The following is a 13,639-nucleotide window of genomic DNA, read 5'->3' as shown; positions in this document are numbered from 1 at the left end:
ACCCATGAGTTATTTACTTCAACACACCGTGAATGAAGTATGAAATCAATAGACATCAGCTGCAACATGGAAGTGAAAGAACGGTAATTACTTGCTGTAGTCTAGCTAGCTTGCAGTAAAAATGCATTTCCTACCCGGGCTGTGATTGTAGCATCCTTTCTTCTTTATTTCTTATGGCCCTGCACTTGAAATTGGTTTTGCACAGACAGATCTTTATTGCCCAGTTAAAGGTGGGTGGGTAAATCATCCAAAGCTCAGTGTAGAAAACCCCTCATGGTGCAATCTATGGACTATCCAGAATATATCACCCTTAACACAAAAGACCCAATCTGGATTCAATTACCAAGCCAGCAGAGAGTGCAATTTATATCCAAACTTTCAGGCTTGGAAGATGGACGAGGTCACAGTACAGTTTGTAATTAACAGTTAACCCTCATTGACCTTTGAGTTGTGATTTATGGTTCAAACATAAATAGCTTGCATGTCAAGCTCTCTGCTGGCATGGTGGGGAGGTTACATATGTACAGGTTATTACGCCATTATTACAGAGTGTGTGTGTGTGTGTGTAAACTTGCTTACACCACACTGCACAACACCCAAAGATACCTAAGGTTGAAATAGGCTAATGATGAGGCAGTGAGAGGCTTTCATCACACATCTGTCTGTAAAACCTGTTGGTTAGAAGGATAAACAATTTATATCCTTCTGCAATGTTGGCCAGGCCATTGCACTGTGTGTGTGTGTGTGTGTGTGTGTGTGTGTGTGTGTGTGTGTGTGTGTGTGTGTGTGTGTGTGTGTGTGTGTGTGTGTGTGTGTGTGTGTGTGTGTGTGTGGTGTTTCCAAATCATTTCAAGTCTCTTTCAAAAGATGAAATAAGATTAATATTTATAGCTCCCCATCAAGGAAGTTGTTAAGTGACATAAATACTTAAATAGCATTAAAGCAAACAATATAAATAATATAAATAATATAAATGCAGGGGAATTGAGTTCGGTCTACGTATGCTTGTGTATATTATGTGTTGTTTTACATTATGTATACAAATGATACCCAGTGAACAAAATAAATAATTAAGCATATATATGGTATCACTGTGCCATATGCTCTGTACTGTTTCTATATAATTTGTTGATGCATGAATGTAATAAAAGCAAGTTACACAAAAAAAAGTTTAGGATTTTATGATATTTAGAAATGAATTCTGTTCTTCCTTTTATTTTCTTTTTGTATGATGAATTAAGTAGTGTTATTTATAATAAATCTGTTTCCATTCATTTCAATTTCTTAGACAACTATCATAGACATAGACACTATATGATGTCTGTGTCTAACAAACACGTTTGTAAGAGATTTACATACAGTGTGTAAATCATACATCATGCCATATGTAATGCACCGTGTAACTGTGCAGATGTTACTAGAAGTTAGTTGGCTGGAAAATGTACTATCTTTTGACTTCAGTATTCTCTCTTTGATCATCACTTTTCTGTCTGTGTTCTCCATTTCTCTCGTCTACAAGGTTTTACTGGGACTTGACCATGCTTCTGCTGATGGTGGGCAACCTCATCATCATCCCCGTGGGCATCACATTCTTCAAGGATGAGCACACGCCCCCCTGGATCGTGTTCAACGTGGTCTCCGACACTTTCTTCCTCATGGACCTGGTCCTTAACTTCAGGACGGGAATCGTCAAGGAGGACAACACGGAGATCATTCTGGATCCGCAGCAGATCAAGATCAAGTACTTGCGGAGCTGGTTTGTGGTGGACTTCATCTCCTCCATCCCTGTGGACTACATCTTCCTCATCGTGGAGACACGCATCGACTCAGATTTCTACAAGACGGCGCGCGCCTTGCGGATTGTCCGCTTCACCAAGATCCTCAGCCTGCTGCGACTCCTTCGCCTCTCCAGACTCATTCGCTACATCCACCAATGGGAAGAGGTAGGAAAGTACACCTCAGCTCAGCGTGTTTGCTACATGTGTATAGTAATACGTTAAGCTGATAACTTAAAGTTGTGTCAAATGCCGCCCACTTTTGTGTCAACAAGTGGATTCACACAGAGAGAAAAAGACAGAGATGCAGAGACAGAGAAAATGCCAAGGAAATCACAATAATTGATGGTCGTACAAGCACACTATTTGATGAACACACATAGCTAGTCAAACACATAGGGCTTCACTTCCAAAATCCAATTATAATCCAAATGATATTCCCATCCTGGGGAGCTACTGCAAGAATGTTTGCTGAGCTCTGTACCTTCCCCTTTCCCCTGAGAAGGAAATATGGATAGATGCTGTTTCTGATTACATCCACCCTTGAAAGGAGTGAAGAGGCTCTTTTGCTGTACCCCAGTCACCAATAAGTTGATGAAGCCGGGATGTTGATTACCATTTTCCCTCTGTGTGCCCATCCAGCTAGCAGTGGGACCACAGAGCCCAGAGAGGCTTCGCTGCAATACAAGCATGATTATAATTGCGGCAATAATTAGAAAAGTTCCCATTGCTCTCGCTGGATGGATCGTGTTGTTTAGTCTCAGAGGTAAAAGGTGCAAAGTGAAGTGTCGCAGTCTCAGCGTGGAGTCAACAAGAGGACGCTCCACTAGAGAATAATACGGGACAGTCAGGGGCACACTGGTTAGTTGTGAGGTAATACGAGGTAATGTTTTCATACGGAGGGGAGAGGACAGATTTGTGGAGAGGACAAACAAGAGTTTTTGTTATGTATGTTGTCCTGTCACGAAATGAGGGAAAACACTGGGTAATTTAATAAATGCACTCCACGAGGAGGACTGCTTCTTTGAGGCTCAGTGCTTCACAATAAACTGCTGTTTGTCATTCCACATATCCTCCCTAAAAATAACCAAAGCCCCGTACATGCTTGTATTTCTCTGAAGCGGAGGCAGCGCTGGGTTGAGGCTTTAGTTCAGGGTTTAGTGTCTCAACGAAGAGTACTTTGGCAGAATCGGTGTGCATGGCCATAATGCAGATGTTGTAGCAGCAGCCCTGCATCACTGTAGCACATGCTGTCATTGGTGCCAGGGATTAAAGTAATATTTTCAGTTACTAGTCAGATTGTGTACATCCATACCGAGAAACCATTTAACAGATGGGTCTCGCGCTTAATGTAAGCGGACCATGCATTTCATGACACACTGAAATGTTATTGGTCTTTACAGTGTTGGATTTTCCATGTTTCAGTGTGTTTATTTCCCAGAAATGACTTTTGTGTCCAGAAATGTTGCACACGAGCACAAAAATTACTCTTTTATATCTTACATCAAAGAAATAAATGGGTATACGCCATTCTCAGTATTATAGATTTTGAATTAAATTTTTGTGAGTTTTATGAAACCTATTAATTTCAACGTACTTGTATTTTCTAATTGGATTTCAGGTTTGGTTGTGATTGTTTAATTTGAAAATACACACTATTACAATATTTTTTTTAAAATGGAAACTTGTGTTTAATTTTTATGTTTACAAACATTCAGAGCAGACCTACTGCAGGGCAATGAATAGAAAAATGTTTTAATTGTATTTTGCTGTAATTTCATCTCGAAGAGCTTGATTTGGCTTCAGTATTACTGATGGACAGTTCGGTTTGTCTTCAACAGAACAACCATAGTCAACAAAACAGTAATTTTAGTGAGGGTCTCTTCACTACTGTACTGCTACTACTGCACCTCTCTTTGTGGCATTGCTGATTTATTTAATTTTATTTATGAAACTCATGCAAGTACACGTGATTTTGGTTCTTACATACAAATACAAGCAAACGTGCTCAGAGTCACGGTAATAGCAGATAGAAATTTTTGTTTCCTGTGCCGTTTTTTTTCCTAATTACACGTCGAATTGACATCAGGGCCACAAGAATACGTCCTAACAACACTGTATTGATATCCATTAATTAGCCTGTTACTTAGCACAATGTCACATGCAGCACCGCTTAGTTAGCTGGTGGGTGTGTTCACCTGAGTGCATGACATTACACAGGCAATTGGAAAGGTTGAATAGCAAGCTGATTGCCAATCAAACCACAGTAGCCCTAAACCTGCCCACGGGCGTTCAGAAAAGTTTAGAGTTTTCAAATATTCAGCTGGCACTCTTGGTAGAACAGTGTATATAAGTGTGGTGACATTAATCATGCAGCGCCTCTGTGATGCCATTTCAAAGAGAGGAAAAGTTCAAATGAATCACTGGGGGAGAGTCCCGTTGCCACTCTGTGCCTCCATGCATGTCTGCTGCTGTACCTCTGAGCCTGAAACGAAGGCAGGGAAACATGTAGTTCAGGCCAACCTTCATTTGAATAGAGTGGACACACTGACACTGAGATGTCACATGTTCACCCTGCAATAAGGCAGGAGGAAAAGGAAAGGAAGAAGAGGAGAGAGGAGACGGTGATGTAGAGGAAAAAACGGAAGGAAAAAAGAGAAATAAATATAGGACAAAGCAGTAGATCCTGCTGAACCGCCTCATAGCCATGGGCTGTTGTTTGGTTATAATCAACCACCACCTCAGACTAGTACCACAACTGTTTTAAAAATAAAGGAAAACAGTAGGATGGGAGGAAAACAAAAAACACTAATTCATATTCATGCCATTAAAAAAACTTGCAGGACAGCGCTGACTGCTAAAAAACCTCTGAAACAGTACAACAAAGAGAGGGGACATTACACCCAGTGAACCCTCTGCCATTTACATGTTTTATGCCTGTGTGGGTGGTGTGTGTGTGTGTGTGTGTCTTTGTAAGGGTTTGCTGATGAATGCTAGTTAGGCAGACAGAGTGAAAGGCCAGCTTTGCCTCAGCGCCAGAGTACTCCAGATGCAACCTCACAGAAATGTCATCTGTCACTGCAGAATAACTTGTCGCCCAGATCTCACCACCTGACTGACTTTTTGACTTTTCCTAGTGACAGCTACACTTCAGACAATGTGAATGTATCTTATTGTCATTTGAATATTTTGGTAGCACTTCACGCTGACCTTACTTTGACCTGTTCACCTGCAAATTGAGCTTTGGAGAGAAACTGGAACTAGACAGTAATTCTGTGGTTGTGCTTTTATACTTCTATTATATGTTGACCGTCCAATTTTTTTTATTGTGTTCCTACTTTTCCATCAATAAATATGTATAGATACACTGACAATAAAGCTGGTTTTCTGGCTTTCAAAGAATCAAGGCAGGATCTGTGTGATCCATGACAATGTGCCATTCTTAGTCCCTGTAACATCACTGAATGCCATTCAGCGTTGCTTACCGCTCTAAATATGGCTCCGCGATGAGATGGACTTCTCTGACATGGCAGAAGCTGCTGACCTGTAATGTCCCCATGTCCTCCGAAAAGGCAAAGCTGATTTATTTTACTCACATTTCACATGTATCTGCAATCTATAAATAGTCCTGCACAAATGTATTTGTTTTGTTATTGTTTGAGTTTCATTTCCTCAGTAAGAAGTCACACAAAGGACACTTCTTCTGGGAGATGTTGGGTACAGCTCAGTGAACTGCACTGCATGGTTTAATGCCTTGTAGAGTGATACTTTTGGGAACAAATTTTAAAATAATCTTTCCTCATGTATTTGCTGCAGTGAATAAAGCTTTTTCAGGAATTCAGAACAAGACAAGGGAATAAAACAATATCAAATGTACCAAAGAGACAGAGAAGCAATTCATAACAAAAGCAGAGACAAAACAGAGCTAAAATGTATAACAGGTGAAGTGCCTGAGGCTGGTCTGAAGTTGTTGGAAATAGATTCATAGAACCATAGTAGCATAATAACAGATTACTTCTGGACAAATCCCGAATAGATACATTTTTCTAAAGGTGACTAAGCCAATCATTTGCTGCTTCACGTCCTCACTCCAAAAGAATTGCACCGGTGTGCCCTGCAGTCTCGCAGCAATAGGCCGGTCCAACAAGTCATAAATCTGTGTCATAATCCTTTGGGCACAGACAGTTAGCTAGCTCCGGCACATAGTGTCGTCTTCGGTCATAACGTCAGCATGTTAGAAGTGAAATAACAACATGTCTGAGAGACATAAAGGTGCTGAATCTGCTGATGCCTCCTTGGAGGCAAAAGTTATTTTGAGAGCTCTTGTTACCTTAGGCTTTATGAAATCATGTGACAGGTCAAGGAAGTCGATCATAATCTGAAATGGACACGTGTACATACGTGTGCACTTGGAAACAGTTAATTGTTGAGTGCATTGCAATCAGTATACGTGTCCTTGCATTGCTATATATGTTTGTATTTCAGTTGCGTGTGAAAGCTTTCGCTGGCTATGTTGACATGGACAATAATTGCATGTCCTTAGAAGAGCATACTGTGCTCGTAGCCTGAAGCTCAGACACGTTGGCACATAACCACAAATTGTTGAAGTGTCCTTGAGCTTGATGCTTGACCCCTAAACTGCTCCGATGGGGCTTCCCAGAAGACAACAGAGCAATTTGTGGGTCAAAGCAGAGCTGCGAGTCTTTTACGAGCTTCCACCAAACACTATATACCGCAGCTCAATGAGATGGTGTTTTAATGACAAAAACTGTCAGTAATACAAGTAATAAACATCTTGAAATTGTACCATTAAAGTGTCAAAAATCCATTAAATGGCAAGATGTTTCCAGTTTTCTACTTTCATGTAGGTCTCCTAGGATCACAATATGAGATTCTTTTACAGACTAATACCCATGAAACAAAGGGGGTGAATTTATGTCCTTACCATCATATCGACGGCAGGGTTGACAAGCTTATATCTGATTTACATTATGTTGCTACACATGGTGGCTATCTTGAGAATTACAGCTCTGGGAAAAAATTAAGGCCACTGCAAACTTATCAGTTTCTCTGAATGTGTTTGAATAAAATTCAAATTTTTATTTCATTCAATAAAGTACTGATAACATTCTTCCCAAATTCCAAATAAAAATATTGTCATTTAGAGCATTTGTTTGCAGAAAATAACATCTGGCCAAAATAAAGGATGCAGTGTTTTAAGACCTCGATTCACATTCATTTTAAACATCGTAATGTCTAAACTCAGGAAGAGGGAAGAGGTAATCACCCAGTCTTTCACATAGATGTTGGGTGACTTTTACACAGCTTGACTTTGTTTGATGGCTTATAAACATCTGTCTTCCTCTTGATCACATTCCAGAGGTTCTCAGCGGGGCTCAGGTCTGGAGATTGGGTTGGCCATGACAGAGTCTTGATCTGCTGGTACTTAATCCACACCTCAAGTGACCTAGCTGTGAGGCACGGAGCACTGTCCTGCTGGGAAAACCAGCTTTCTTCCATGATAACCTTGTACGTGGCTTGATTCAAACCTGCCCGATTTCAGCCTGGCTGAATCACTCCCAAATCACCACTGATCATTCACCAAATTTCACAGTGGGTGCAAGACTCTGTGGTTTGTAGGCTTCTCCAGGTCTCCATCTAACCATTAGATGAGCAGGTGCTGGGCAAAGCTAAAAAAAAAACTGGACTCATCAGAGAAGATGACCTCACTCCAGTCCTCATAGATGAAGGGCTTTTTCTAGGTTTGCACAACTTGAGCCTTTACACAGCCTGTTCAAGGCGGGAATGTTGCACTGTTATTCCGCATCAGCATTCTGTATCAAAGGTATGAACACAGAATGGGGGGAGGGGCATTGTTACCATTAAGTCGGCAGCAGAGGTAGTCACAGATCCGAATCGAAGCGTCACACTGCACGCTACTGCGGTTGTGTTACACATCATGCCTCTGATTTTGGAACGTCAGCACGTTATCTAAAATCACACACTGGGGCAGCTTTATGTCGGCTTTGTTTGCCTCAGTGTAAACAAGCAAAGCCAACACAGCGAAGGGTCTTCTTAACGCAATATAGCAGGATCTCTGTTTAAAAGGGGCTTATGTCTCTGCCACTATGAACATGCTCAGAATTTGGGAGGATAAAAGGAAAAAAAAAAAAATACAAAGCACAAAATGGTCCCGGGATGTTTCAGCAAGCGAAGTGACGTCTGTAGCTGCAATCGTATCATCTTCACCTCCTCAAAGACTCTTATCCAAACACCACTAACACCATCAGTATCCTTTTGCGTAACTAAAGCAGTGCCCTGATCCCCCACCGGCTCATGAAATCTCCTTTTTATCACAGCTGTCAGAAATTAGCTCTGATTGCTTCTGTTTCCTCTCCAAACACTTCAGATTTAAGGGTGTTTTTACAACCGGCATGTTGACAGAATGTTGTTTACAAACAGGGAGGTTTTGGCGGTGGTGGCTATATGCCAGTGATAACATGGTCATGTATAATGACATTCAACATGGTGTGCAGATTTCTATCACACACAGACACACATACACACAGCGCAGACTGCCGTTATGGCGCCTCCCCTGTCTCCCTCTTGTCAGCTTCCTCTTGTCACTTTTCATCGGGATAAAAATAAGACTGTGACCGGATATTCTCCTCATTGGAGTTGTCTCCTGTTGACGAACCAGTGACTTGGATGAGATTAGTCATCCTGTTAAATCAGATTCAAGGCAGTGCACTAATGACTAAGCTCTGAGGGCTTCCTCTCATCATGCTTGATGCCTACAACACAACCGTCTCGACTGGCCGACCCAGTAAATGTTGCTTTTAGCATGGATGGAGATGAATTTGTGAGACAAGAGCTGAGGAAAAAAAAAACTGGAGCTCAGGAACTGAGGAAAAAGATAAAAAAAAAAGATATTATGTAGTAAAATGACTTAAAGTGTAAGGAGCTCTGCCACATCACCTGTGTTTATTTATTGTAAGTGGCAGAACGTCTGTCTCTATTTATATTGGCATCTGGGATTGTTAAGATTTATGGCTCTGTCTGCCCAAGTGGCTGTGCGCTGCAGTTAGGGAGAAACAAAACGATGTGTCAGTTAACTGCTCAGGTGCTTTGATAGAAGTCAGCCACGTGGCTGCCCCATGGATCCAGAAAATGAGTGAGGCGCCTTTCATTTCTACTCAGTAAATCTATACAAAAATATTTAAATAAGGTAAATCAACTAATCAGCCCCCCACTCACTGACCCATTACCTTGGCCAAGGACTGGTCTTTCAGAGATAAGAAAAGCAGGAAGAATAGATTTAATGGTCTATTATTGAGTGCACAATGAAGCTTGCCAGCAACAGTGACAGGTCCTCAACAGTCTGAATGAGCCTTGTGCGATATGAATACCCACAGTGGATTTGCTTAAAAAACTATTACACAGAAATGTGTAATCCTGCACAAACCCAATGGTGCATTTTGGTAGGGAGTAGAGTGAGTGGTTTTTGTGATCCGAGCCCTCCAGGCCTGTTTAGACAGATGATGGAAGGGTGTTCCCTGTGGTCCACTCCCAGGCCTATTTCTCATTCTCCACATGTGCTTCGTCCACCATGACAGCATGCATGAGCATGACATTTTGGTCGAGGCATTTATAGTGAGAAATCTAACCCCCTGCCCACAGCCTGCTCCTAGAATCTGCCATCATGTTGCGTGATTAAAAATAACACTGAGGCGTGCATGGATTGATTTAGTTGATAAACTTCATTACTAGTCACAGGGAAATCATGTCTCGCTCAAATGCAGGAAGATGCAGCATGTGGCAATTAACGCAGCGAATGTGCTGAACATAGTGCACACGCTGCTGGAAAAGGCAGATGACAGTGAAAAAAACAGCTCGTCTCTAACTCAGTACATGAATTCTGTGTGTGTATTTTTTAAAATGATTAGTTGACTTTTAAATTTTCAAATATGTAGGTAAATCTCAGCAGCAGCTGTTAAAATCCAATATTTTTATGTTGCATATGCATTTTAAACTAAAGAGTCATCGAATGATTTCTTATGTGTATTTAAAAGCGTATCTTCATAGTACAAACAACAGATAATGAATCAACACACTGAGCTTCGCTGTGAATGGGTGCTGACTCCTCAAAACTAGCAGTCACTCAAATTAAATTATTTATTAGTGTTAAATACAATAATAAATTATTCAATTGGAGAGCTGATTTGCTACAACCAAAACTGTGTGATAAAATGAAATGTCCACTGTGTTGATAATTAAATAACTGCTGTAGAAATGTAGCTTCTACAATCAAACTTAATCATTACATAAATTATGCACAACCAATTAAAGTAAATTAATCAGCATTTTTAATAAAACATATCATTTAGCAGCAGCAGTGAAACTCAAAAGCGAAAGGGTGGCAGTTAGGGGTGAAGGTCCGCTGTGGACATGTGAGACGTGAGACGCTGAGGTTCAGTCAGAAAAATGGCTTCAGAAAAAAAATGATATGAGTGAGGAATTTTGTTTTCTTTTATGTGTCGCGGCACCATCGTGCCAAACATTCGTCATCATTAGCAGTGCTAGCAGCAAACACCACATGCCTCGGTATAGTGCTACAGTACGTCGACTGTGTCTGGGCATTGACCGTCAGCATCATGGGACATAAGCATCCATTCTCTCACCTGGATCACGCTCTTCTCACACCATCTGTTTGAGATGGCTCTGCAGTTGCAGACTTCCGCTCTCTGCCCGTCTGGGCCTGATCGCTGCCTCACAAGGATCCAGATTAGTTTATGGCTTTAACACATAACCTTGTTTTTGACCCTTGTCGTGCACATTGGTCTTAATTCATCAGTTTTATTTGTCTGCAAAACATTGTGAATAAATTTGCTTTATCTCTTCCATTGCTAGAAGTGATATTGAAATAATAATAGCTGTAGTACAGTTAAAGTTTGTGTTTATATTTATATTTTCATGCACAAATATGTATTCTTTGATATATGTTAGGATACTAGATTTTGTAGTCGTAGTAGGAGTGTAGTTTACAAGATTATTATTTCTAGTAGTAATTTAGAAATAGATGTACTTTTATTGTCAGTGTTTAATGAATTTTTTGCCTTTGAATGTGGTTAATGTGACTTTTCCGGCACAATTACAGCTCCCATCTCAACTGCTTACAACCATATAATTGCCGTTTCATTTGTTGCACTTGCAGAACCACTGTATTAATGTTGTCTTACTATATGCGCTGTGATCTGACCCTTGTTTTTGATGTTAAAAAACTGCAAGCTGAAAAAGGGCTGTGTTGCGTCTCTGTGGCCTCATCAATCAAAGCCCTCCTGTTTATTCTGATGCGAATACTGCCAAAGCCACTCTGTGCCCCTATCAATTAAAAGAAAGTGGTCAGCAATCCATCATCCTCCATTTAACACGCCATGTTGTGGGAACGCTGTGTGTGCAAACAACGCGTGTATGCACGTTTGTGTGCCTGTGTTACTTAATACTGTATGCGTGCATGTTTACAGTGCGTTTCTTTGTTATATTACACAGAGCACAGACATCCAGCTTTCTGGGGCTATTTTCAAATACAGAAATAAAAAGAGAGGGAGACGAGATACGGAGACCTCATTCCTTTGCCTCAGAATAATGATCCTTTAACAGCCTTCTAACAGAACCAATCTTGGGAACAATTTTTCGTAACTGGAAAGTCTGTTCCTGCTTGGGACGGGTGTATTTGAATTGATTACAGCTGTGAAGGGAGATAGGGGGAATCACCTTCCTCCAGTGACAGTACATTTTGGGTTACAAACTGGAGATTTGCATGGCATTACCCGTGACAGTTCTCACACGCTTTATTCTCCACACAGTGGTTAAGTGCCAGGGGTCTTTTGAGGGCACTTCTACAGTAGGAAAGTAGCACGAGTTATTGTTGAACCTAAATGAGTCATTCAGGCTGCGCCACAAGATACTGAAAAGAATTTATCCTGCTTCAGAAATGTACTGACACTGCAGAGAGCTCGATAGTTTTCACTATATTGACGTGTTCAAGGACAGCCCACACAATACAAAAGGAGACTGTGCAAGACGCACTCAGGGCAGCGGACCATTTCGTTTTTCTTGTTAAATGTTATGACCAAAAATGATCCTGTGCTATGCACAATCGTGAATGATGAAGGTACAAAGTGCAGGCTGATATCCTGTTTCTACATGCTCTAAAAATGCTGGATCCTCATTTGAGCCCCTATGCATGGGTCTTTCAAAGGTCTTTCATGCACTGTGATTGTAAATCTCTTAAAATTGTCTCCCAGCACAAAGCAAAATTACCCCACATGACATCTGTACAATAATTATAAGGGCTGTTTTTTTTTCCACAGAAGTCATTATACAGCCATTTTCACAGACCAAGTATTACTCATATTTTTGATGTATTGATTCGATTCAGAATCAATTATCAATTCTAAACAAATTTTTGATTAAATTAATGTAAAAGTGGGGCACTGTTTTAGGCTCTCACTGCAGTGCTCAAGTGCATTAAAGTGGCAAGTATGCAAGTGGCAGTAAAGCTAAACGGTCTTAGGTTTTTTTGATTTTATAAGGTTAAGAGAATAATGAACGAAACAAAAATGTTTTTTGTTTTTGTTTTTTAATGAAAACAGAGTATTCACAAAATACTATTTACGTTATCAAATCAAAAATATGTCCTAATGCTTGTCTTTTTTAAAGACTAACAAGGTCACGTCAATTCAGTTTTATTTATATAGCGCCAATCACAACAGAAGTTATCTTAGGGCAGTTTATCTAGACTGTGCTCTTTATAATATTATTCACAGAGACCCAAGGTAACTGTTGTGTATGTGTAGTGTGCTGCTCTGTACATCTGTGCTCTCCCAGTTGAGTTCTGCTTTTTCAATCCCACCAACGTCACGTTATTAACTAATGTTATCACTTTTTTTTTTATCCCCTCCCACTCCCCATCACAAGTTAGCAGATTTGATGTCTTAAATCGATGGAATGCCCCTTTAATTTCAGTCCTAATTATTTCAACATTTATTATCTCATATCTCTGTCCACTTGAACCTAAATACCTTCATCCATAGCACAGCATCGAGCAGACAGAGGAAGCAGCACAACTTTATTCTTTTCCTTTAACAAAATATGCAGCCTCCTTTTGCAGATAGCTTGAGGGTAAATGTAATACTTAAATGGTAATTATGTCAGAATCTCAAATAACTCATTTAAAAATGACAATTCAAAATGTAAACAATACAATGGGCACTAGTTTGCTTTATATCTCTGTCAATCCATAATATCCAAGGAACTGTATTTGGATTCACATATTACTTAGCATCGTTTTTATATATATAAAAGCAGCCTCAGTTTTTATAAAGCTTCCCTTTCCTGTCTGAAAATACGATTTCACAAATGAAAAATATATCAGGTTCAATGTAGGAGATGGAAAGGGATCCCTCATGATTTATTCATTTGCCGCAGAGTGAATTTAACACTTTAACGTTATGGAATGCCATTACGGCTCCACCAGGAAATTTGACATCACACAACATTGCATATTAGATAACATAACTTATTTATCACAGTGTTTAAAGAAAAGGCGGGCTCCTAAAAAACAAACAACAGCTCACATTAGACGTGCAGCTGTGAAGAGAAGTGTAAGAAAACGAGGGCATTTGGTGAGTTGAGTGGAGAAAAAAAAAAAAAGGTGCAGCTGGGTCGAATGATTCAGCTTAGGTGATGTGAACGTGCCCAAGGCTAAACTTTCTGAACGAAAGAGCCCAAAGAAATAAGAAAAAGGGACGGAGTAGGCGAGAGACACGTTCACTGTGTATCTGTGTGTGGACAGACAGATA

At 40.3% G+C, this 13,639-nt stretch overlaps 1 protein-coding gene across 1 annotated transcript in view; it reads left to right on the top strand.

The window, feature by feature from the left end:
* Positions 1-13,639, top strand: part of hcn4 (hyperpolarization activated cyclic nucleotide-gated potassium channel 4) — a 64,201-nt gene that overhangs the window by 17,754 nt on the left and 32,808 nt on the right. The window contains exon 3 of the mRNA XM_041036592.1: positions 1,520-1,943. Within this exon, the coding sequence (XP_040892526.1) occupies positions 1,520-1,943 (424 nt within the window). The remainder of the gene's footprint in view (positions 1-1,519; positions 1,944-13,639) is intronic.

This window comes from Toxotes jaculatrix, chromosome 1 (assembly GCF_017976425.1).
Source record: "Toxotes jaculatrix isolate fToxJac2 chromosome 1, fToxJac2.pri, whole genome shotgun sequence".
In the NCBI taxonomy this organism is placed as follows: Eukaryota; Metazoa; Chordata; class Actinopteri; family Toxotidae; genus Toxotes; species Toxotes jaculatrix.
This window is presented reverse-complemented; position numbering and strand designations above follow the sequence as displayed.